The 24,187-nt window shown below is 40.0% G+C and overlaps 1 protein-coding gene across 1 annotated transcript in view; it reads left to right on the top strand.

Moving 5' to 3' along the window:
- LRRC72 (leucine rich repeat containing 72) overlaps positions 1–24,187 on the top strand; it is a 60,597-nt gene that overhangs the window by 19,063 nt on the left and 17,347 nt on the right. Inside the window, exons 4-5 of the mRNA XM_052639199.1 lie at positions 22,936–23,017; positions 23,737–23,847. Of these exons, the coding sequence (XP_052495159.1) occupies positions 22,936–23,017; positions 23,737–23,847 (193 nt within the window). The remainder of the gene's footprint in view (positions 1–22,935; positions 23,018–23,736; positions 23,848–24,187) is intronic.

Here is a 24,187-nt window from a genome sequence, read left to right on the forward strand (position 1 = left end):
ATCTGCCCGCCAACCCTGAAGACTTAAGAAACGTGGGTTTGATCCCAGGGCTGGGAAGATCCCCTGGAGGAGGGCAGTATTCTGGAGAATCCTCATGGGCAGAGGAGCCTGGCGGGCTACAGTCCACAGGGTCGCAAACAGCCAGAAACAATTGAGGCTACTTTGCACACATGCATATTGAATAGGTCAATTGGTGAGATGTTGTCAGATGGGAGCTTTACTTTTTCCTCCCGTGTTCTTTCAAAACTGTTCAATGTAAGCTGCTGCTTCCCAGTTTCCTGAAAGAAAACTTGTGCAGTCTCATGACTTTTTTTCCTCTCTCTCTTTTGTCGTCCAAGAGCTTTCAGTCCGTTTTAAGCCAGTCTTAGGCTCAGTTCAGAAATGAGAATGTGGAGATGAATATGTTATTTCATAAATGAGACATCCCCCATCTCTCCTCTCTTATTCAGCTAGGGCTGACTGCGGATGGCCATCTGCCTTCTTCACTAGCAAGGGGATGTGGCTGGTTGTTTTCTTGCCTCATACCTCTATCCCAGCCTTCGCAAGTTAGTATGGAATGGAGAAGTGTAGAGGCAGTGGAAAGGCCAAGGAAAAGCAAAGTTATTTTTCAGTTTGCACCCACTGATATTAACAATGTTCAGAGTTTATTGTTTTCTCCCATTGGGTTATTCAGAAGTCCCCTCTGCTAGGTTTCTCCAACTCTGATTCCTCTTTGCTGGCCACTCCAGACCTCCCCTAACCTTGCATCCCAGTCGCTCTCACATCTGAGCATCTCTTGCCTTGGATCCTTTGTAAAGTGTCCTAGATCAACATTCCTCCTAAGGTCCTGCGTGCTTTCCCCAGAACTCACACACATTGTCCTGCCATGTGAGGGACTGATTACCTCCCAAGCTGATCTAGCTTCTTCAGGAAGTGCCAGGCACTCAGCCATCATGTCACCAGCTGCCAGGAAGGCTCATCAAGGTCACTGAGTGTGGTCCTTGAGGCTGCTGTTAGAGGCCAGGGTTAGTCGGCAGAGTCTTCCCACCTCCTCCTCCATAGTGGGGCCAAACTGGAGCTCCAAGCTTTCTTCAAGTCAAAGAGCGGGACTGAACTAAAATTCAAGCCAAAACAATAACTATAGTTAGCGAGTCAGTCATTCTCAACTTTTTGAAGTTTGACTTTCCAACAGCTTGTATTTTGTTCATTACAAATTGATGATCCGGTCTTAGCATTCTAAATTTAAACTTTCAAACACCAGCTGATTAAAAAATAACAATTTGAGTTTTTAGTAGTGGTCTGCTTGTCAAGCAATAGTCCACATTCACAGGACTGAATCTTTAAGCAGCCATGTTTATGAACGTATTTCAATATTACATTGCAATTTGTCTGTTTTTTTAACCAGTTAAGTGGAAAATGGAATAAAGTTCTTCTAATATTAGGTGCAAGCATAAGTTGCATAAGCTTGAAATAATTTCTAGGAGAACAAGCACAAATACCTTCAAGGCCCAGGCAGCTAACAACTGAAATGGAAAGTGCACAAACTACTTAAGGGCATACAAGTTCAAAACTCTTAAACACTCTGCCAAAAATTATCCTGGGTCGCAGTGTGTGACCTCCAATTAGAAAAAGATGGAACTCATCAAGCATGGCAAAAGTGACTAATCTTTGTTTTTCATGTGTGTTCCTTGTGGTGTTCAGTGTTCAGCTTTGAAGGAAAGAACGTGTACAAATGTTGGCAGTGTGTCTAAAGGGAGAGATGTGATTAGGGATTTTTAATATTTTTTTGGCTTTCTTGTAGAGGACATCATCCCACCTTCAGGCAGTCACTGAATTTTCATACAGTTGACTTACAGATGCATTATATATATAGGAAAGGATTGCATACACTGTCAATTATTGTACTTTGGTTTTGAAGGGAGATTGGTGGAGAAAGGTGCAAAAAATGGGCTAAATTCTCTTCTACTGTTTGGTTATTTATGTTTAACAAACTATATTCTTTCCCAAATAGCAATCACTTAACTTTGTTCTTTAAAAATAGATTTACTTAGATTGTTAGATGACATCATCACCAAGTCAATGGGCATGAATTTGAGCAAACCTTGGGAGATATTGAAGGACAGGGAAGCCTGGAGTGCTGCAGTCCATGGGGTCACAAAGAGTAAGACATGACTTAGCAACTGAACAACAATTCCATATAATCCTGAAAAGATATCATATTCAAATAAATTTTAAGTGGTCATGAGATAAGTGAATAAGCCAATGTGAATTTTGGGGTTGATCAATAGCTGACTGGTTGCTACATTTTTGGAGTATTCACACTCCATGAAAAATTAAAGTCTTATTGAGCATCTAAAACTCTAATGCGCATATTAACTATGATAGTTGCTGCTGCTGCTGCTGCTGCTGCTGCTGCTGCTACTAAGTTGCTTCAGACGTGTCCGACTCTGTGCGACCCCATAGACGGCAGCCCACCAGGCTCCACCATCCCTGGGATTCTCCAGGCAAGAACACTGGAGTGGGTTGCCATTTCCCTCTCCAATGCATGAAAGTGAAAAGGGAAAGTGAAGTTGCTCAGTCGTGTCTGACTCTGTGCGATCCCGTGGACTGCAGCCTACCAGGCTCCTCCGTCCATGGGATTTTCCAGGCAAGAGTACTGGAGTGGGGTGCCATTGCCTTCACCTAGCTATGACAGTACTTCATCAAAATTCCTATGGAAAAAATGTGATTATTAGTTTTCTCTACAATCTAGATTACACTTGGTGAACTACTATCAGGAAGTTACTATGCCAGTATAGAAATGATATGGAGAATCTTGGTGAGAAACATCAACATTGACAAATGAACATAAATATTTAGATTTGTAATGTTTTGCTAACAGTGGTTTGAATCTGTGACCAGCATTGTTCTTACATTATTGTAGAACATAAATAAATGCCCTTAGATTTATTCCCTACCCTCTGCTTAGGAACAATTAAGGCATAAAATAGTAAAATGAAATGAACACATCTTTTTTGTTTATTCATTTATTCAATCAACAACTTTGTGGAGGCAAATGTACTGATCATTTTATCAGTTGTCTATTCATTATTCATTATCTCCCTTTACCTGGATAGCAGAATCTGAGTTTGTGTTTTAGTACACACTTGTTGTTACTCAGGTAGGTGGTCCCATTCCCACTTCCAAAGGGTGAAGCCTAAACTTTAAACCAGTCAGAATAACCCCATCCTCCTTGTGAGTGGCTAGTCAATGAATGGGCTCATAATCCAATTGTTGCAATAGAGACATTGGAGGTAGCTCCTGGGAGACTTCTGTGAAAGGTTTCCTTATTCCTCAAAGAGCACTGGAAGCGAGGTCCGCTGTTTCCTCTGGACATTTTCTGGCCTGGCTTATAAGCCAAAAACCATTCTTCCAACTTGTGGATGTATCCAACATTTTGAGAAAAGCAGAGTTCAGAGAATCATTGAGATCTGAGGCTCTTACAACCTCTGGATGCCTAGATATGTGAGATAATGAGTATTTTAATTTATGTGCCAGTTTGAGTTGAGCTTAGAGATTACTTATAGTCAAAAGCATCCTATCTAATATGGTTTATTCTGTACTTGCTTTAGGCTACTGATAGACTATAACAATGAATATGATGGTACCGGCCCTAGAGGTAGAATTAGGGAGTGGCTATACTCCTGGTGAGGGCATGGTGGTTGCAGACTCCCTGGAATGGAATGAGAGAAAGCAGTGGTTTCGGGAAACAATGAATGAGTGTGGTTTGGTGTGTTTGGAGCCGAACATGCTCAAAGCATGCACACTTCTCCCCATTTTTATGCAATGGGTGATAAAACTGGGGTTTCTAGTCTGACCCTGAACCAACAAATTAGATAAGTACAAATTGTTTCTAAGGATTTGCAATGCCCCAACTCTCCTAGGTTTGTTCGAGCTATCCTGCTTCCTCCTTCATGATGCTCTCTAGGGCTTGCTTTCTCCTTGTATTGTGTAGATATTCACTAGTTCTGTAGCAACTCTCTTTCTGAGTCATCTTTCTCTCATTTCCACTGATGTAATTAGTGAGAGGCAGCTGCTCTTAGGTGTATATAAACTGAAGCCTTCAAAACACTCTCTCTTGTCTCATCTTCCAGTGAGCCTGACTGAGGGAATTTTAGGTCACAGTTCATCTTTTCTAGCTTTCCTAAGAATCTGGGTCTGCTTGGACGAGTGATCTAAGCGATTTGCATGTTATACTACAGTTTCAAATGGTCTGTATACATTTGATCTATTTGTGTTTTAGCTCATTTCCTCAAAAGTTTTTTTTTTTAAACAGATGTTTAATAATGAGTGTATAATATTGCCACAATGCTAGTGTCTTTCTATTTCTGGAAGATCTAGCAGTACTTGGGTATATTCTATTTATCACAGATTACAGTAAGCATTTGGCGAGACACCTGTATATAATGCCTCACCAAGCAACTATCCAAAATACAATCTGAGTTTCCACCACGTAGCAAAAACTGAATAGTTGACAACTCTTACAAAGTAAATTTAAATAAAAATACATCTTCTGACAAAGTCATGCTTCATCATCTAAAAAGTAATGAAAATATTTATAAGAACATTTTCCACACTAAAATAAGCAAAATCATTTCAAGAAAGAGTGAGCTCATTCTTCTGTGCCATAAAGATACGTTGTTTTTCCCTATCTCCCAGACAGGCAGCACATATTGCAAATTTGGTAAAGGGCACACGTGTGTGTATTTTAGGAAGGCATATTGATGTACAAAACTAGCAAGTCAAAATTTGAAAATTAAAATAATTATTTGTATGTACAGTTTTAAATATTTGTAAAGAACTCTTTGAGCGGCAATACCTTTATTTTCAGGTAGTTTTCACAACATGCTTTGCCTCATGAAAGTTTAGTTGGTTCCTTTAATCAGGTTTAGGTATATATACATTTATTTATTCATTTATACATGCCATACTTTGTTCCAAAAACTGTTTAGAGCACCACAAACCCTGTGGTAGTGCATATGAGAAATTAATGATTAAAATGAACTGGCATACATTCCTTATAATTTGGGCTCGTATGTGTTTCTGTTATCTCAGTGTAATATTAATTATCTCTCTTATGTCAACTTTGTTGAAAGAATTATATTTTACCAAATATTTAAAACCTCAAAAAAGTAACCTAAATAAGATTTCACTGCATGGTTGTGAAATTCATATACACTATATATCTAGTTGCTTCCCAGGTGGCTCAGTGGTAAAGAATCCGTCTGCCAGTGCAGAAGATGGGTTCCATACCTAGGCTGGGAAGATCCTCTGGAGAAGGAAATGGCAGCCCACTCCAGTATCCTTGCCTGAATATTCCCATGGACAGAGGAGCCTGGCAGGCCATAGTCCATGGGATCGCAAAAGAGTCGGACACCACTAGCAACTAAACAGCAACAATATATCTAGTTACGATCCAAAAAATGTAACCTATTTGGGGGGAAAAGTGTATATAAAAATGTCAAGAACATGGGATAAAGAGGGAAAAACATGAGAATGAAGATCTATTTTCATTGTACAAAAACAACTATTTCTCAATATTTTTAAAGTATAGATTTTATTTCTAAGAATTGTATACATTTTAAACTGATCCAAATGAATGTATCATGTTCACTAACAGGAACACCATATATATGAACTTAGAAATCCTAAAAGTATACTGAAATTTTTCTTTTCTTTCATCCTACATAATTCCATGTATATTATTAAAATTGTTCCCAATACTTAAGAATTTCATGTAAATTTAGGGCTATTGTAATTATAATATCAAACATGCAATAATATACTCCTTTAAATAACACATAATTATAGAATTTTTCAGAATTGTATATGTCATTTAATCTCTGGTCTAGGGGTCTTTAAAGCCCCAAGGTTTTTCAACTCTGATACTACCAACCTTCTGAACTGGATCATTCTTGGTTGTGGGGGTGATATTGTGCATTTGGGGATATTTAGCAGCATCCCTGTCCTCTACACACTATATATCAGATTTCTCCCCAGAAGCAACAACTAAAAATATTTCTAGACATTGCCAAATGCTCCCTGGGGTACAAAATTGCTCCTCACTCAGAATCGCTCCAAGACAGTAAACAGAGTGATCTGTGGAAATCTAAGTCAAAACATGTTACTCTTCTACTCAAAATCTCTAATGGTTCCCTATTATTTTCAGCTGAGTTCTTTCAGTAGCCTAAAGGCTCTGGACAAGTAGGCTGCCAGCTTACCTCTCTGACCTCAATACCTCTTCTCTCCCTAACTCACCGACCCAACAGCACCATGCACCCTCTTTTCTCTGGACCTATATACACTGGAGAAGGAAATGGCAACCCACTCCAGTGTTCTTGCCTGGAGAATCCCAGGGACGGGGGAGCCTGGTGGGCTGCCGTCTATGGGGTCGCACAGAGTCGGACACGACTGAAGTGACTTAGCAGCAGCAGCAGCAGTCTTCAAGTGCTCCTGCATAGATATTCTCATGGCTGACTCCCTTTTCCTCATCAAGAATTTGTTCAGCTATTACCTGCTCTGTGAGGTTTTCCTGACCAGCCCATTTGAAATAAAACATTATCTCCCTGTTGGCACCCCCAATCTCCGTGCTTAATTTTTTTCCCATAGCATTTATCAACTGATTCCATAATACACAATTTACTTATTGTAAGTATTATTTGTTTTCTCTTTCCCTGCTAGAAAAAAAGTCAGGGTTTTTTCTGTTTTTTTCATCGCTATACCACTGAATTTAACACAATGCTGGCACATAGTAGCTGCTCCATGAGTATTTGTTGAATGGAAAAATGTGTACATAAACATTCTAAAATTTTCTCATAAATATAATATTTCCATTTTGTCAGTGAATCACAAAAGTCATGTAATGGATCATAAATTATAAGTTTAGGGAGGGTAACTTGACAATATTTTACTTAATACACTTTTTTGTTTCTTCAAAAATAGTTTCCAGGTTTTGTTTTTTCAGTTTCTGTTTTGTTTTGTCTTTTAAGCATCTGCCAAGCTGAACTTTTCTTTGCAAAGGTGCTAGTTAAGGTAAACAGAAGTTCACTTAACAGAAGCATGCTTTAGCTGAGTTAAGCAGGAAAGTAAGATATTGAAATGATACTGGGTGAATATTAGGTAGTTTAGGAATCAAGTGTAGAAAATTCTTAGGATCAAAGAAGCCACGGCCACAGCCATATCACAGAAGTGGCTTCCACACGCACTGTTGACGTGCTGATCAGCAGGAGAAGCCCCACCCGCACTGCTGTTTTCCTGTCCCCATTCCTGCTGCCACGTTTCCACTGCAGTGGGGAATGAACGTTGCTGTCTCCTTCTCTGCCACCACCAGATTTAACACAAAACTGTCGCTACCTCTTTGCATTACTTGTTTCTGATTTTTTTAATTAATTTTTATTGGAGTATAGTTGCTTTACAATGTTGTGTTAGTTTCTACTGTACAGCAAAGTGAATCAGCTATACAGATACATATCTCCCCTCTCTTTTGGGTTTCCTTCCCATTTAGGCCACCACAGAGCACTGAGTAGAGTTCCCTGTGTAAAACACTGGGTTCTCATTAGTTACCTATTTTATACATAGCAGTGTATGTATGACAGTCCCAATCTCCCAATTCATCCCACCCCCTTTTTTCCCCCTCCCCGCTTACTGTCCATACATGTGTCCTCTACATCTGTCTCAATTTCTCTTTGCAAATAAGATCATCTGTACCATTTTTTAAGATTCCACATATATGCATTAATAGGTGAAATTTGTTTTCTTCTTTCTGACTTACTTTACTCTGTCTTTAGATCCATTCACATCTCTACAAATGACCCTGTTTCTTTCTTTTTATGGCTGAGTAATATTCCAAGCCAGGCTTCAGCAATACGTGAACCATGAACTCCCTGATGTTCAAGCTGGTTTTAGAAAAGGCAGAGGAACCAGAGATCAAATTGCCAACATCTGCTGGATCATGGAAAAAGCAATAGAGTTCCAAAAAAACATCTATTTCTGCTTTATTGGCTATGCCAAAACCTTTGACTGTGTGGATCACAATAAACTGTGGAAAATTCTGAAAGATGGGAATACCAGACCACCTGACCTGCCTCTTGAGAAATCTGTATGCAGGTGAGGAAGCAACAGTTAGAACTGGACATGGAACAACAGACTGATTCCAAATAGGAAAAGGAGTACGTCAAGGCTGTATATTGTCACCCTGCTTATTTAACTTCTATGCAGAGTACATCATGAGAAACGCTGGACTGGAAGAAACACAAGCTGGAATCAAGATTGCCAGGAGAAATACCAATAACCTCAGATATGTAGATGACACCACCCTTATGGCAGAAGGTGAAGAGGAACTAAAAAGCCTCTTGATGAAAGTGAAAGAGGAGAGTGAAAAAGTTGGCTTAAAGCTCAACATTCAGAAAACGAAGATCATGGCATCTGGTCCCATCATTCCATGGGAAATAGATGGGGAAACAGTGGAAACAGTGTCAGACTTTATTTTGGGGGGCTCCAAAATCACTGCAGATGGTGACTGCAGCCATGAAATTAAAAGACGCTTACTCCTTGGAAGAAAATTTATGACCAACCTAGATAGCATATTCAAAAGCAGGGACATTACTTTGCCAACAGAGGTCCGTCTAGTCAAGGCTATGGTTTTTCCCGTGGTCATGTATGGATGTGAGAGTTGGACTGTGAAGAAGGCTGAGCACCGAAGAATTGATGTGTTTGAACTGTGGTGTTGGAGAAGACTCCTGAGAGTCCCTTGGACTGCAAGGAGATCCAACCAGTCCATTCTGCAGGAGATCAGCCCTGGGATTTCTTTGGAAGGAATGATGCTAAAGGTGAAACTCCAGTACTTTGGCCACCTCCTGTGAAGAGTTGACTCATTGGAAAAGACTCTGATGCTGGGAAGGATTGGGGGCAGGAGGAGAAGGGGACAACAGAGGATGAGATGGCTAGATGGCATCATGGACTCGATGAACGTGAGTCTGAGTGAACTCCGGGAGTTGGTGATGGACAGGGAGGCCTGGCGTGCCCTGATTCATGGGGTCGCAAAGAGTTGGACACGACTGAGTGACTGAACTGAACTGAATATTCCATTGTATATCTGTACCACATCTTTATCCATTCCTCTGTGGATGAATATTTAGGTTGCTTCCATGTCCTGGCTATTGTGACTAGTGCTGCAGGACACTGGGGTACGGTTGACTTTGGGAATTATGATTTTCTCTGGGTTGCATTACTAGTTCTTGATTTGAAGTTCCGAGTGGTTGTGTCAGATTGCATCCTAGCCTAGTCATGTGTCCACAAATTACCTGCCAGGAAATCTAGAAAAGCAAGTATTTTGCCTAATGAGGAGTAAATCCTAATACCTACCAAGGCTCATTAGATAAAGAATTCCTTGAATTGTGGGGAGGAGGATTCAGTGCTGGGAAGCTAAAAAATAATGACTAGTCTGTCCTATATTTAATAAGATAATGTTTAGAAAGATGAAAATCCAAAGAATAATACCAATAGCTATAGAAATCCTGGCAGACTCTGGAACTCTGGATACTGAACGGGGAGCTCAGGTATAGTTATAATCCTGTCACTAATAAGCTGATAATATTTAACAAATATTTGTCTAGAGCTCTGATTCCTCTTACATAATATGCATGCATGCTAAGTCAGCTCAGTCGTCTCCAACTCTTTGTGACGCTATGGGCTGTAAGCTTACCAGGGTCCTTGGGAATCCCAGGGTCCCAGGCAAGAATACTGGAGTGTGTTGCCATGCCCTCCTCCAGGGGATCTTCCCAACTCAGGGACTGAACCTACATCTCTTACGTCTCCTGAACTGGCAGGTGAGTTCTTTACTACTAGCGCCACCTGGGAAGCCCCCTTGTATAATATATGGGATATTTATTCTTAACTAAGGGGTGTCATGATGAAGAAATTTGATGGCATATGTGAAGTACTGAACAAAGAAGCACATACAGTAAGCACAGAATGTATATTAAGGACCTACTCTTTTTAAAAAAATTGTTTTTAACAGAGCTATATGTATCCCTATTCAGTTCAGTTCAGTTCAGTTCAGTTGCTCAGTCATGTCTGACTCTTTGCAACCCCATGAATCCCAGCACGCCACGCCTCCCTGTCCATCACCAACTCCCGGAGTTCACCCAAACTCATGTGCATCGAGTTGGTGATGCCATCCAGCCATCTCATCCTCTGTCGTCCCCTTTTCCTCCTGCCCCCAATCCTTCCCAGCATCAGAGTCTTTTCCAATGAGTCAACTCTTTGCATGAGGTGGCCAAAGTACTGGAGTTTCAGCCTCAGCATCAGTCCTTCCAATGAACACCCAGGGCTGATCTCCTTCAGAATGGACTGGTTGGATCTCCTTGCAATCCAAGGGACTCTCAAGAGTCTTCTCCAACACCACAGTTCAAAAGCATCAAATCTTCGGCATTCAGCTTTCTTCACAGTCCAACTCTCACATCCATACATGACCACGGGAAAAACCATAGCCTTGACTAGACGGACCTCTGTTGGCAAAGTAATGTCCCTGCTTTTCAATATGCTATCTAGGTTGGTCATAACTTTCCTTCCAAGGAGTAAGCGTCTTTTCATTTCATGGCTGCAGTCACCATCTGCAGTGATTTGGGAGCCCAAAGAAATAAAGTCTGACACTGTTTCCACTGTTTCCCCATCTATTTCCCATGGAATGATGGGACCAGATGCCATGATCTTCGTTTTCTGAATGTTGAGCTTTAAGCCAACTTTTTCACTCTCCTCTTTCACTTTTATCAAGAGGCTTTTTAGTTCCTCTTCACTTTCTGCCAGAAGTGTGGTGTCATCTGCATATCTGAGGTTATTGATTTTTCTCCCAGCAATCTTGATTCCAGCTTGTGTTTCTTCCAGTCCAGCGTTTCTCATGATGTACTCTGCATAGAAGTTAAACAAGCAGGGTGACAAGATACAGCCTTGACGTACTCCTTTTCCTATTTGGAACCACTCTGTTGTTCCATAGAGTCTCACTGTTGTCCAGTTAGAACTGTTAGAAATGTTAGAACTGTTAGAACAGTTAGAACTGTTAGAACTGTTGTCCAGTTCTAACTGTTGCTTCCTGACCTGCATATAGGTTTCTCAAGAGGCAGGTCAGGTGGTCTGTTATTCCCATCTCTCTCAGAATTTTCCACAGTTTGTTGTGATCCACATAGTCAAAGGCTTTGGCATAGTCAATAAAGCAGAAATAGATGTTTTTCTGGAACTCCCTTTCTTTGTTGATGATCCAGTGGATGTTGGCAATTTGATCTCTGGTTCCTCTGCCTTTTCTAAAACCAGCTGGAGTATCCCTATTATAATAGTTTAAAGAATTAGCTAATTCTATACATTAGCAACATTTCTGCACACTCTGCCCTTGTTCGTTAGCCCCCAGATGCAACAACTTTCAGGTTTGTAAGTAATCTTTTATTGTTTAGCTGCGTATCTCAAAGTCACATGCCGGTATTGCTGCCACTTGATTTTTCCCATTTAGACAATAGCTATTGAGTTTTCCACAAAAATGAAGATTTAATGCTTTGTCTTTCCTGCCTCCACTTACATATTTTCCATACACAAGCATACTTTCCATTTCCCATTCCCCTAATGTGGCAGTGTTGTGATTTTGGTTAAATCGATATTCACTGGCTATGTTATTATGACAACCTATGCTCTTCAGAGCTAAGCCATGTGTTAAGCTCTAGCTATTTTCCCTTTATTGTATTTCCTCTACTTCCCAGGATTTTATTTTCCTTTGATTCGTTAAGTAGTTTTTTTGTTCTGGGTTGAATTGTTTCCCTCCCCCAAAATTTATATGTTGAAGTTCTAGACCCCACTGTCTCAGAATGCGACTGTATTTGGATATACGGCCTTTATAAAAGTGAAAGTCACACAGTCATGTCCGATTCTGTGATCCCATGGACTGTAGCCCATCAGGCTCCTCTGTCCATGGAATGGGTTGCTGTTTCTTTCTCCAGGGGATCTTCCTGACCCAGGGATTGAACCCGGGTCTCCTATGTTGTGGCAGATTCTTAACCAATTGAGCTACTAGGGAAGCTACTAGGACCTTTATAGAGGTAATGAAGTTAAGATGGGGACATTAGGGCGGGCCCTAATCCAGTGTGACTGATGTCATCGTAGAAGAGGAGATTAGGATACAGAGGGAGAGAAGAGAGAGAGCAAGAGTGAGAGTGAAAATGGGAGGGAGGAGAGAGAGGGTCAGAGGGGAAGAGATAGGGAGAAAGAGACGAGGAGGAGGAGGAGAGAGAGAAAGAAAGAGAATAGACGTGTGCATACAGATAGAAAGTCATGTGAAGGTATCGGAAGGTGGCCATGTACAAGAAGAGAGGCCTCAAAATGTAACCAGTCTTGCCAGAACCTTGATCTTGGACTTTAGCCTCCAGAGCTATGAGGAAATAAATTTCTGTTGTTTAAGACACCCAGTCTGTGATATTTGTTAGGCAACCCAAATAAATGAATATACTTTTTATTAGTTACTATTACTTATTCAACCCAAACTCTCTCCCAGTTGACCAAATCTATTCAATGAATCATTCAGTAGCTTTTGTTTCTTTAAGAAGTATACCCAGAACCTTCTGACGTGCTCCACTCTGGACTTCCTGCAATGTATCCCTCTGTGCACAATTTTAATTGCCCTTCATAGCCATACCAGGGACTCCCTTTGCCCCCTCTCGTTTCTTGTATTGTGTGTCTTACATTTTTCTGAACTGCATTCTCCAGCGGCTTTGTGAGAAAGTGTTCCATGTGGTAATTTTTTTTTTTATAAGATTGTGTATGCCTGCAATTGTGTATATTCAGTGTTCATATTTGGACAAATATTTTGGCTCATTGGGTTGGTAGAATTCTAAGCTAGAGATAAGGCATCACTCCACTGTTTGGTATTTTTTCAGTGTAACTTTTGAGGGATATGAAGCCATTCTTCGTTCTGATTCCTGATCCTTGAATATGATGTGTGTGTGCACATGTGAGCACATGTGTTCTGTCTGGAGGACAGTGTTCTGACATTTTACTGTGATGTGCTTTGGTGCAGGCATGTTTTCAACCATTGTGGTGAGCTTGGGGAAATCACAGTCAAGATACTTGTATCTTTCCATTTGGGGAATTTTTCTTGGAGTGTACTGTTGATTTCTTTCTCTTTTATAAATGTCTACCATTTTCTTTCTGGAACTCTTACACAAATGTTGAACTACTGAACTGGCTCTCTAATTTTCTTTTATTTTCTCCATTTTCTGTTTTTTTGGTCAGGTTGTTCTACTTTCCGAGAATTTCTTCAACATTCTCTTCCAACTCTTTTATTACATTTTAGACTACATTCATGGTTTTAATTTCCAAGGGCTCTTTTACCCCTCAAAATGTTATTATTATATTATCTTTATATATAACAGGATTAAACTATAAAGACCTGGCTGCCCACATTCTGAGAGCCAAGCTGGGAAAAGAGGGCTGGGAACCCTCAACAGATAGTGTACATACATTCCCTTAATCTTTCAGTTTTCAGTGGGAACCTCTGTCTTTACATCTGTAGCGGCTGCTTGACCAGGAACTCTTGTCTTAAAAGAGTTCCCTTAAAAGAGTCCCTCATTCCATCCAGGGAATGAATCTCTAGTCTTTTGAGGTGGTAGGGGAGAGGTCCAGTTGCCATGTGGTTATACTGGGAACATTATTGAGAAATAGAATTTCTCTGCTCAGTTAATCCTCTCCTCTTTATCCTCACATCCAGTCTTTGAGCCTTTTTAGAATTTTGTGGTATAAATATAAGATTGTTTTCTGGTTTAGAATTTGACTTTCTTGTTTCTATTAATTCTATTACCCCTAGATCATATACTTTCCAAAACCATATTGCTATGGTCTAATTTTCTGTTCTCCCTCTCTTTATGAATATACATCTTTTGAAACAATTATTTTATTGTCATTTTAGATAAATATTTGGCTGGAAAAAATTAAATCGGTGTTTATAATATAAACTTTTAACCAGAAGTCATTTTCCTCACCAGCAATCATGTGCATAATTCTTAAGTTTCCTTCCAAGTCTGTGATCTTGTTTTACAACAATAGACATTTTTTGAAGACACTCTTTATATTGATGGCATTATTCAGATTTAGTGAACATAGTCTCTAAAACTGATTTTACAAGCTGTATCCTAGGGAGCTATTATGGAACATAATTCAAGAGACACTTGGAAATCTTCTCAGAGCACAATACCTATTCAGACTGACCTGAAAGTCAGCAATTAGAGAGTCATCGATCACAATCCTCTAATTGAAAATAAATAGCAGGGCTTCCCTGATGACTTCACAGTAAAGAATCTGCCTGCAATACAGGAAACATGGGTTTGATCCCTGGGTCAGGACGATCCCCTGGAGAAGGAAATGGCAACCCATTCCAGTATTCTTGCCTGGAGAATCCCATGGACAGAGGAGCCTGGCAGGCTACAGTCCATGGTGTTACAAAAGAGTCAGACATGACTTTGTGACTAACAGGAACAGCAGCAACTACTAGCAGACAGTGTTCTAAGAGAAAGGGGTAAAATAGAGAACAAAATAATTTAAAAGAAACACCTTTGGGATGGCTATCTTAAGCCTTATCAACAATATAGCAGTTTACCTCTACCAAATCTGCAGAAATGGGACTCTAGAGCATGTTGAAAGGGCTTGAAGTGGGGCGTTCAGGGGTAAGAAGATGCTGGGTAAAAGGAATGCTGAAAAGCAACGTGGAGGAAACCAAGAGCAAGTGCATTTACTTGCATATTACTTTGCTTCACACCAATGTTGGGAGGTTCTTTTAGTTTGGACTGATTGGCAATCAGATACATCTGTCTAGTTTCTGCTGGAAGGTCATTGATAAAACTGGAGAAAAACTTCCTAAGGGTTGGAGGCATGAGAGGACAGTGCCTGGGACCCAAAGTTAGCCTGAGATAGGGGCAGCCAGAATGTAGCAATTTTTGAGAGAAACACAGATTCTTTGAGAGATTCAAGATTAGATCAGGTGGATGGGGCAAGTCAAGCCAGTGACTCAAGCTGCATCTGGGAATGAGCTTCACAGCTCAGCTTCCTACCCTGGGTGGTAATAAAGTTCAATGGTTCCCAGCAAGGACTCTGGAGTCTGGGCCAGACTTCAGTTCCTCTATATACTAGCTGTGTAGCCCTGTGAACAAGTTACTCAACCTCTCTGTGTCTGTCTTATTGCTTAAATAAGGTAATTTTATTTGTGCATGCATGCTAAATTGCCTCTGTCATGTCTGACTCTTTGCGACCCCATGGACTGTTGCCCGCCAGGCTCCTCTGTTCATGGGGTTCTCCAGGCAAGAATACTGGAGTGGGTTGCCATGCCCTCCTCCAGGGGATCTTCCTTACCCAGGTATCAAACCCACATCTCTTAAGTCTCCTATGTTGGCAGGCAGGTTTTTTTTAACCATTAGGGCCACCTGGGAAGCCCATATATCTATGTAAATATCACATATATATGTATCTTCAGAAGACATTAGTACTTTGCCATATGTGTATATATTTAGAATTATTATAGTTCTCTTCTTTTTTCTTATTTGATGCCAAATATTTTGGGGTACATTTTAAACATGTTTTTTGGTTATTGCTGACATAGTAGAAAAAAATGATTGTGGAATATTTTTTATTACTCCATATTTTCCATTACTCTAATAATATTTCCATTACTTAAAATTATACTCAAGTTAATGTCTTCTGGATGGTTTATATAGAAATTCCCCCAATTTAATGAACCACTTGATGCACTATATGCCAACTTTTGATCTGAGAATCAGACAGTCTTGGATTTGAACCCTTGCTCTGTTATCTTGAGAAAACGTTTAACTTCTCTAAGCCTCCGTTTCCTCCTAGGTAAAAAAATAAAGAAATAAAACAAATACCATGGGCTACTGTAAGAGTCAGATGACACTGGTGAAAACATCTAGCTTAGTTCCTGGGTCATAATAAATGTTTAAAAGATATGACTTTTCCCTTGAGTCTAAATCAGTAGTTCCCAATCAAGAATGACTTTGCAACCCCTCTCCCACATCACACATAGAAGGGGAATATGCGACAATGTTTGGAGACATTTTCTATTTTCACAACTGGGATGTGTATGCTACTGACTTCTAGCAGATAGAAGTTAGGGATGCTGCCAACCGTACTACAATCCACAGAGCAATTCCACCAACCCCAACAAAGATTTATCTGGCCTCAAATGTCGATAGTTGTAAAGGTTACGAAGTCCTGCCCTAAAAGTATGCCTCCTTAACTTTAAAATCATGCTAGCATAAAAATTTCCCCACTAATGCCTCAGTGGTTACCCATAAGAGCTTTATCTTAAACGTAAGTGCTCTCCACTCTGTCAAAAGTAATGGTTAGGGAGTAAATAGTAGCAGCTATTGTTTATTGACCGCTTGCTATGTGCCAAACCCTGAGCCAAGATATGTTGGTCTTGTTTACTCACTAAGTCCCATCTGACTCTTCGCCACTCCGCGGACTGCAGTATGCCTGGCTTCCCTGTCCTTCACTATCTCCTGGAGTTTGCTCAAACTTATGTCCACTTAATCATGATGAGTGATGCCACCCAACCATCTCAGCCTCTGTCTCTCCCTTCTCCTCTTGCCCTTATTTTTTCCCAGAATCAGAGTCTTTTCCAATGAGTCGGCTCTTCACATCAGATGGCCAAAGTATTGGAGCTTCAGCATCGGTCCTACCAATGAATATTCAGGACTGAGTTCCTTTAGGATTGACTGGTTGGGTCTCTGCTGTCCAAGAGACTCTCAAGAGTCTCTTCATGGTCCATCTGTCACATCTGTACATGACTACTGGAAAAACTATGACCATGTGGGCATTTGTCAGCAAAGTGATGTCTCTGCTTTTGAATATGCTGTCTAGGTTTATCATATCTTTTCTTCCAAGGAGCAAACATCTTTTAATTTCATGGCTGCAGTCACTATCCACAGTAATTTTGGAACCCCAAATCTGTCACTGTTTCTACTTTTTCCCCATTTATTTGCCATGATGGGATTGGATCCCATGATCATAGTGCACTCCCCTTTTTCACTCTCATCAAGAGGCTCTTTAGTTCCTCTTTGCTTTCTGCCATTAGAGTGGTATCATCTGCATATCTGAGGTTCTGATATAATTTGTGAAATGTCACATTCTAATATAAATTTTATGGCAATCCTTAAAATTGGTAGTGTAGATTTTTCTAAGCGGAAAATTGTAATAATGTTTTACTTTAACAATGGTTTGAGTGTCAAAATAATCAGCAAGTCTTTCAGCTCCCATTCCTGGATCTTAACTTCAGCAACTTGGTACATTGCAATGTCTATAAGGTCCTATGAATTTTACCTTGGAACTCTCTCTCAATTTCCTCTACTTTGATCTTCTTCCACTGTCATTACTGTACTCTGGGATCCGTATATTCTTTTGAACTCTCTTGCTTTTTGAACTCTTCATTTGTTAATCTCTTGTCATTACTGTCTCTTCTAAACAGTACTCTTTCCTGCCATTTTCTTTCCAAAAAAAACTGGTCAATAACACTTCTCTGTACAAAATCTTTTAATAGTTTCCCAGGTTGTCATGATTTGGCTTTATCTCCTTTCACTCCATTTCCCCCAAATTATTTCATCCCAACAAGTAGTGCAATCTTAAAATCCCAATAATCATGGTTCAATGATGTTAACACTCTTGAGAAAATTATTATTCTATAATCAAGATGAAATCGTTTGAGTTTAATAGTATTCTTGTGTTAATGCATAATGCAAGAGAAATTAAAACCTCAACTAACTAGTACTGTTCTGTCAATGTTGGGCAGGCAACTGGAGGAAAAAAAAGAGAAGAAAAAGTCGTGATTTGCCCTGGTGTTCTCTTTCCATGCTGATGTTAAGTGTGGCTATCATTAGATTAGGGATTGGTGAGGGGAAAGACAAAAAGGTAATGAGTGGCTGTCAGGAGGTTAGCAGGAAGAGTGGAAGGGATAGGAAGCAACTGGGACCCACCCCTCACTGTGTCAATGGTCTCTCCTACTTGGCACAAACTTGGCCCCTCTCAAAAAGCTGAAGTGAAATTACTAGTGTTTCTCCTTCACAAGTGCTGATGTCATTAGGTACAGATCAAGTGGGCCTTAGAAAGCATCACTACGAACAAAGCTAGTGGAGGTGATGGAATTCCAGTAGCGCTATTTCAAATCCTGAAAATGATGCTGTGAAAGTGCTACACTCAATATGCCAGCAAATTTGGAGAACTCAGCAGCGGACACAGGACTGGAAAAGGTCAGTTTTCATTCCAATCCCAAAGAAAGGCAATGCCAAAGAATGCTCAAACTACCGCACAATTGCACTCATCTCACACGCTAGTAAAGTCATGCTCAAAATTCTCCAAGCCAGGCTTCAGCAATACATGAACCGTGAACTTCCTGATGTTCAAACTGGTTTTAGAAAAGGCAGAGGAACCAGAGATCAAATTGCCAACATCTGCTGGATCATGGAAAAAGCAAGAGAGTTCCAGAAAAACATCTCTTTCTGCTTTATTGACTATGCCAAAGCCTTTGACTGTGTGGATCACAATAAACTGTGGAAAATTCTGTAAGAGATGGGAATACCAGACCACCTGACCTGCCTCTTGAGAAATCTGTATGCAGGTCAGGAATCAACAGTTAGAACTGGACATGGAACAACAGACTGGTTCCAAAGAGGAAAAGAAGTACGTCAAAGCTGTATATTGTCACCCTGCTTATTTAACTTCTATGCAGAGTACATCATGAGAAATGCTGGGCTGGAAGAAACACAAGCTGGAATCAAGATTGCCAGGAGAAATATCAATAACCCCAGATATGCAGATGACACCACCCTCATGGCAGAAAGTGAAGAGGAACTAAAAAGCCTCTTGATGAAAGTGAAAGAGGAGAGTGAAAAAGTTCGCTTAAAGCTCAACATTCAGAAAACTAAGATCATGGCATCCGGTCCCATCACTCCATGGGAAATAGATGGGGAAACAGTGGAAACAGTGTCAGACTTTATTTTGGGGGGCTCCAGAATCACTGCAGATGGTGATTGCAGCCATGAAATGAAAAGACCCTTACTCCTTGGAAGAAAAGTTATGACCAACCTAGATAGCATAATCAAAAGCAGAGACATTACTTTGCTGACTAAGGTCCGTCTAGTCAAGGCTATGGTTTTTCCTGTGGTCATGTATGGATGTGAGAGTTGGACTGTGAAGAAAGCTGAGTGCCGAAGAATTGATGCTTTTGAACTGTGGTGTTGGAGAAGACTCTTGAGAGTCCCTTGGACTGCGAGGAGATCCAACTAGTCCATTCTGAAGGAGATCAGCCCTGGGATTTCTTTGGAAGGAATGATGCTAAAGGTGAAACTCCAGTACTTTGGCCACCTAATGCGAAGAGTTGGCTCATTGGAAAAGACTTTGATGCTGGGAGGGATTGGGGGCAGGAGGAGAAGCGGAAGACAGAGGATGAGATGGCTGGATGGCATCACTGACTCTATGGACACGAGTCTGAGTGAACTCCGGGAGGTGGTGATGGATAGGGAGGCCTGGCGTGCTGTGATTCATGGGGTTGCAAAGAGTCGGACACGACTGAGCGACTGAACTGAACTGAACTGAAGACTGAGAGGCAATGAGGTTGAGCAGGACATGTGCATTTTATAGATTCATAATTTAGGACTGCTGCAAATATAAGAAAAAAATTAAATTCGCTAAGGAAACCCATTTTCAAACTTTGAATATAAATCTAAAATAGCTTTCTGAGTTATGAGAGGGCATGAGTAAAATTTCTAATAAATCCTCACTAAGTCAGATAAGTTGGCATCTGTCTACCTGAATCAATCCATCAAAAGTTAAAACATTTTTATTTAACTGATGACAGTATTTCCTGTGATAGATTTTAATAAACATATAAAACTAATTTACAATCATGAGCACTTATTTCTGTATATATAAACCAGTAAGCACTTGGTCAAAACTGTTTCATGAGATTCTTCTCCCTGCTACATCCTGTATTAAGCTGTAAAGTGAGGGTTATTCACATTTAACTTAAGCACTGCTTTTAGAACTTATCTGCCCCACCCTGTGACTCTACCATGTCTCATCCTCATAACTCAAATCTGTCAAATTTTATCAGGGTTATAAAGTCAATATATATATATTTTAAGTAGTAGGATTCTCCTTGCAGGGTAACAAACATTTCTGAATTCAAATCAGAGCTAAAAACTCCTATTATGTACTGTAATGGTTCATTAGAGGAATTATCAAGAGTGCTTTTGACTATTTCCAATTCATATCGCACACCAAATTTCTAATCTCATCTTGAAAGTAAGATCCCACTTCACCATGTAGTTATGAGAATGGAAAGATGGGAAGGATCAGAGACTGAGGAAACATGGTTTCTTTCCTTAAGGAAGACACAAAACCAGTGATCAAGTGATTGTGCAAGTCTAAGAAAGTGTTGGATGTGCTCAAGAAAAGGAAGGTTCATGGGATTCGGAGTTATCAGGAAAGGACTTATTAAAGAAAGATGAGCTGTAAAGTAAGAGGATTGTGCTGTACCTTGTCTGCTCCTTGGAAATGGTGGCCAGTTGAGCTGTTAGCCCTGGGTCTGATCTCCTGAATGTATTCAGATTACAGAGTGCTTGGCTCAACTGAGATCTGTTGACACGAAGGACAGAGAGCCCGAGAAGATGACATGGCTCATAGACTGGGGCATAAAGAAAGAGAATTCAGAATTAGGCCTTCTTGGTGGGGGGGGGGGGGGGGGGTGCGGGGGGACAGTGGTGAGAAGGGGAAGGTATATCTCAGCGGAAGGGCGGGTGGGTGGCATGTAGCGCGTTTAACTGCTGAATTAAACCATCGCTAAGGAAATCTGACTCAAAGTCCTGGAGCAGGTGGAAGTTTAGAGAAACAAAATGTGGGTCAAAATGTGGGAAACAAAATGTAGAGAAACAAAGCAAGAAGACAGCGGTGAGATGCAAAGAGATCAAAGAATGGTCTCAATGAATCTCTGGAGCAGTGGAAACGTGTTGTGGCAGCCTGCTCAGGCATGGTGGGAGAGGCATTGCCAGCCTAGGGAGATCCTTGAGAATAATCAGAAATGTACCAGGAAGAAAAGCCATTCAGGCAAAGAGAAATCATGACTCATACACAGATGCAGAAACAGCTTAGCATTATCTGAGGAGGGAGCCCTTGGCACATAATAGCCACTTAATAATATGTGATGGTGAATCAGTGGATTTATGGAGCAAAATCCAGTGCTATGACATGGAGCAGAACTATAGGAAAGGTTGTCAAAGCAAAGGGCTGCAAAAGATTCCAGAAGCTTTGAAAACCACACAGTTTAGAGATGTGGTAAGAAAAGTTTGTGTTAAGTCAGCTAGACCAGTTCATTCACTCAGTTGTGTCTGACTCTTTGTAGCCCCATGGATTGCAGCATGCTAGACTTCCCTGTCCATCACCACCTTTCAGAGCTTTCTCAAACTCATGTCCATTGTGTCGGTGATGCCATCCAACCATCTCCTCCTCTGTCATCCCCTTCTCCTCCTGCTTTCAATCTTTCCCAGCATCAGGGTCTTTTCCAAGAAGTCAGTTCTTACTACCAGATGGCCAAAGTATTGGAGTTTCAGCTGTAACATCAATCTTTCCAGTGAATATTCAGGACTGATCTCCTTTAGGATGGACTGTTTGGCTCTCCTTGCAGTCCAAGGGGCTCTCAAGAGTGTTCTCCAACACCACAGTTCAAAAGCATCAGCTCTTTGGCACTCAGCTTTCTTTATAGTCCAACTCTCACGACCATATATGACTACTGGACAAACCATAGCTTTGACTAGACAAACCTTTGGTGGCCAAGTAACATCTCTGTTTTTTAATATGCTGTCTAGGTTGGTCATAGCTTTTCTTCCAAGGAACAAGTGTCTTTTAATTTCATGGCTATAGTCACCATTAGTGATTTTGGAGCCAAGAAAATAAAGTCTCTCACTGTTTCCATTGTTTCCCCATCTATTTGCCATGAACTGAGGACCAGATGCCATGATCTTAGTTTACTGAATGTTGAGTTTTAAGCCAACCTTTTCATTCTCCTCTTTCACTTTCATCAAGAGGCTCTTTATTTCTTCTTCGCTTTCTGCCATAAGGGTGGTGTCATCTGCATATCTGAGGTTATTGATATTTTCCCCTGCAATCTTGATTCCAGCTGGTGCTTCATCCAGTCCAGCGTTTCTCATGATGGACTCTGCATATGAGTTAAATAAGCAGGGTGACAGTATACAGCCTTGATGTATTCCTTTCCCGATTTAGAACCAGTCTGTAGTTCCATGTCCAGTTCTAACTGTTGCTTCCTGACCTGCATACAGATTTATCAGGAGGCAGGTCAGGTGGTCTGGTATTCCCATCTCTTTCAGAATTTTCCACAGTTTATTGTGATCCACACAGTCAAAGGGTTTGGTATAGTCAATAAAGCAGAAGTAAATGTTTTTCTGGAACTTTCTTGCTTTTTCGATGATCCAACAGATGTTGGCAGTTTGATCTTTGGTTCCTCTGCCCTTTCTAAATCCAGCTTGACCATCTGGAATTTCACAGTTCACGTACTGTTGAAGCCTGGCTTGGAGAATTTTGAGCATTACTTTACTAGTGTGTGAGATGAGTGCAATTGTGCGGTAGTTTGAGCATTCTTTGGCATTGCCTTTCTTTGGGATTGGAATGAAAACTGACCTTTTCCAATCCTGTGGCCACACACTTTTTAATCACATGTACCTTCAAAGGCAATTCAGTAGCCGAGGCAAGAAGTTGCAGATAATTAATAAAAACAGCAAATGTTGGCTCCTAACTAAATTTATATATGTGATATAATTATGTATAATTTTTGTAGAAAGTATATTGTTCTCTAACTCTCATTTTCAGCTCCATGGAATAACATTTCTAACCAGAAACTATTGTCTGGCAGAGCTATATCTAAACAACAATGCAATATTTGATATAGAAGGTATGTCTTAAATTTTCTCTTTTAATTGAATAGATTTTCAATTAAATAATAACTTTCAACCATGGTATTGCTGAGGAGGACATGGCAACCCACTCCAGTATTGTTGCCTGTAGAATCGCGTGGACAGAGAAGGCTGATGGACTGCAGTCCATAAGAGCTACAGTACAAAGAGTTGGACAGAACTGAAGTGATTTAGCACATACTCATGCATAGTATTGCTAATGGGGTGGAAAAATCTGTTTTAACATTTCCATTGAAAATATATGATAGAAACTGTTAATTTTTAATGTTCTTATGTATATGTCATTTAAGTTGTGCTGTTTGATTATGGTTTTAGCTCAACAGTATCATACGTCTTATCCAAAATGTTAAAGAATCTTTTTTTTAACATAAAAATTTTGCCATTCTACTGCATCATTGGATACAAACTAGATATTGTTGAAGAAAATTTTTTAACAATGTTTGGGAGCATTAATAAAAATAATGACTTCATAAATAATCTTAAATGTGTTTACTGGTTATATTTTTCCCCAGTAAAATCTGTATTTCACTCTGAGTTAATTTTGTATCTGCAACAATCTCTATACTGATAATTACAAGCCAGGTATTACAGTATTTGCTATACTATTATCATGAGATACAAAGAGGTGTAGTACAAAACATTTTTCTTCATTTAAAAAAATGTTTTGAATCTTACACAAATATTTTATTTTTTTCAGGTCTGCACTATTTGCCTTCATTGCATATACTCCTGCTACATCACAATGAGTTAATAAACCTTGACGCAACAGTAAAAGAATTAAAGGGAATGCTAAATCTGAAGACCCTAAGTAATAATCTGCATTTTATATGTCCATAACTTAAAAGTGATAACACACTATTTCATGTTTTTAATTTAAATTAGATCAGTGTTTTTAACAAAACTACTTAGATGTTCCTGAAAACAAGACTAGATCTTAATCTCTTTGAAAATACATTTTCAAAAGAACAATAGGTAGAAAAAACTTTTGTGAAATGATACAGTATGAAAATGACAAAATGACCAAAAAAAAGTGTTACATGTTACATCTGTGTTTTTGGTTTTTACCTCAAAAGGAAGTTTTGGCATTTATTATATGATTCCACTTGTTCATATAAATGTCCAGAATGGGTACATTGATCAAGATAGCA

The sequence above is a fragment of the Budorcas taxicolor genome, chromosome 4 (genome assembly GCF_023091745.1).
Source record: "Budorcas taxicolor isolate Tak-1 chromosome 4, Takin1.1, whole genome shotgun sequence".
Classification (NCBI taxonomy): domain Eukaryota; kingdom Metazoa; phylum Chordata; class Mammalia; order Artiodactyla; family Bovidae; genus Budorcas; species Budorcas taxicolor.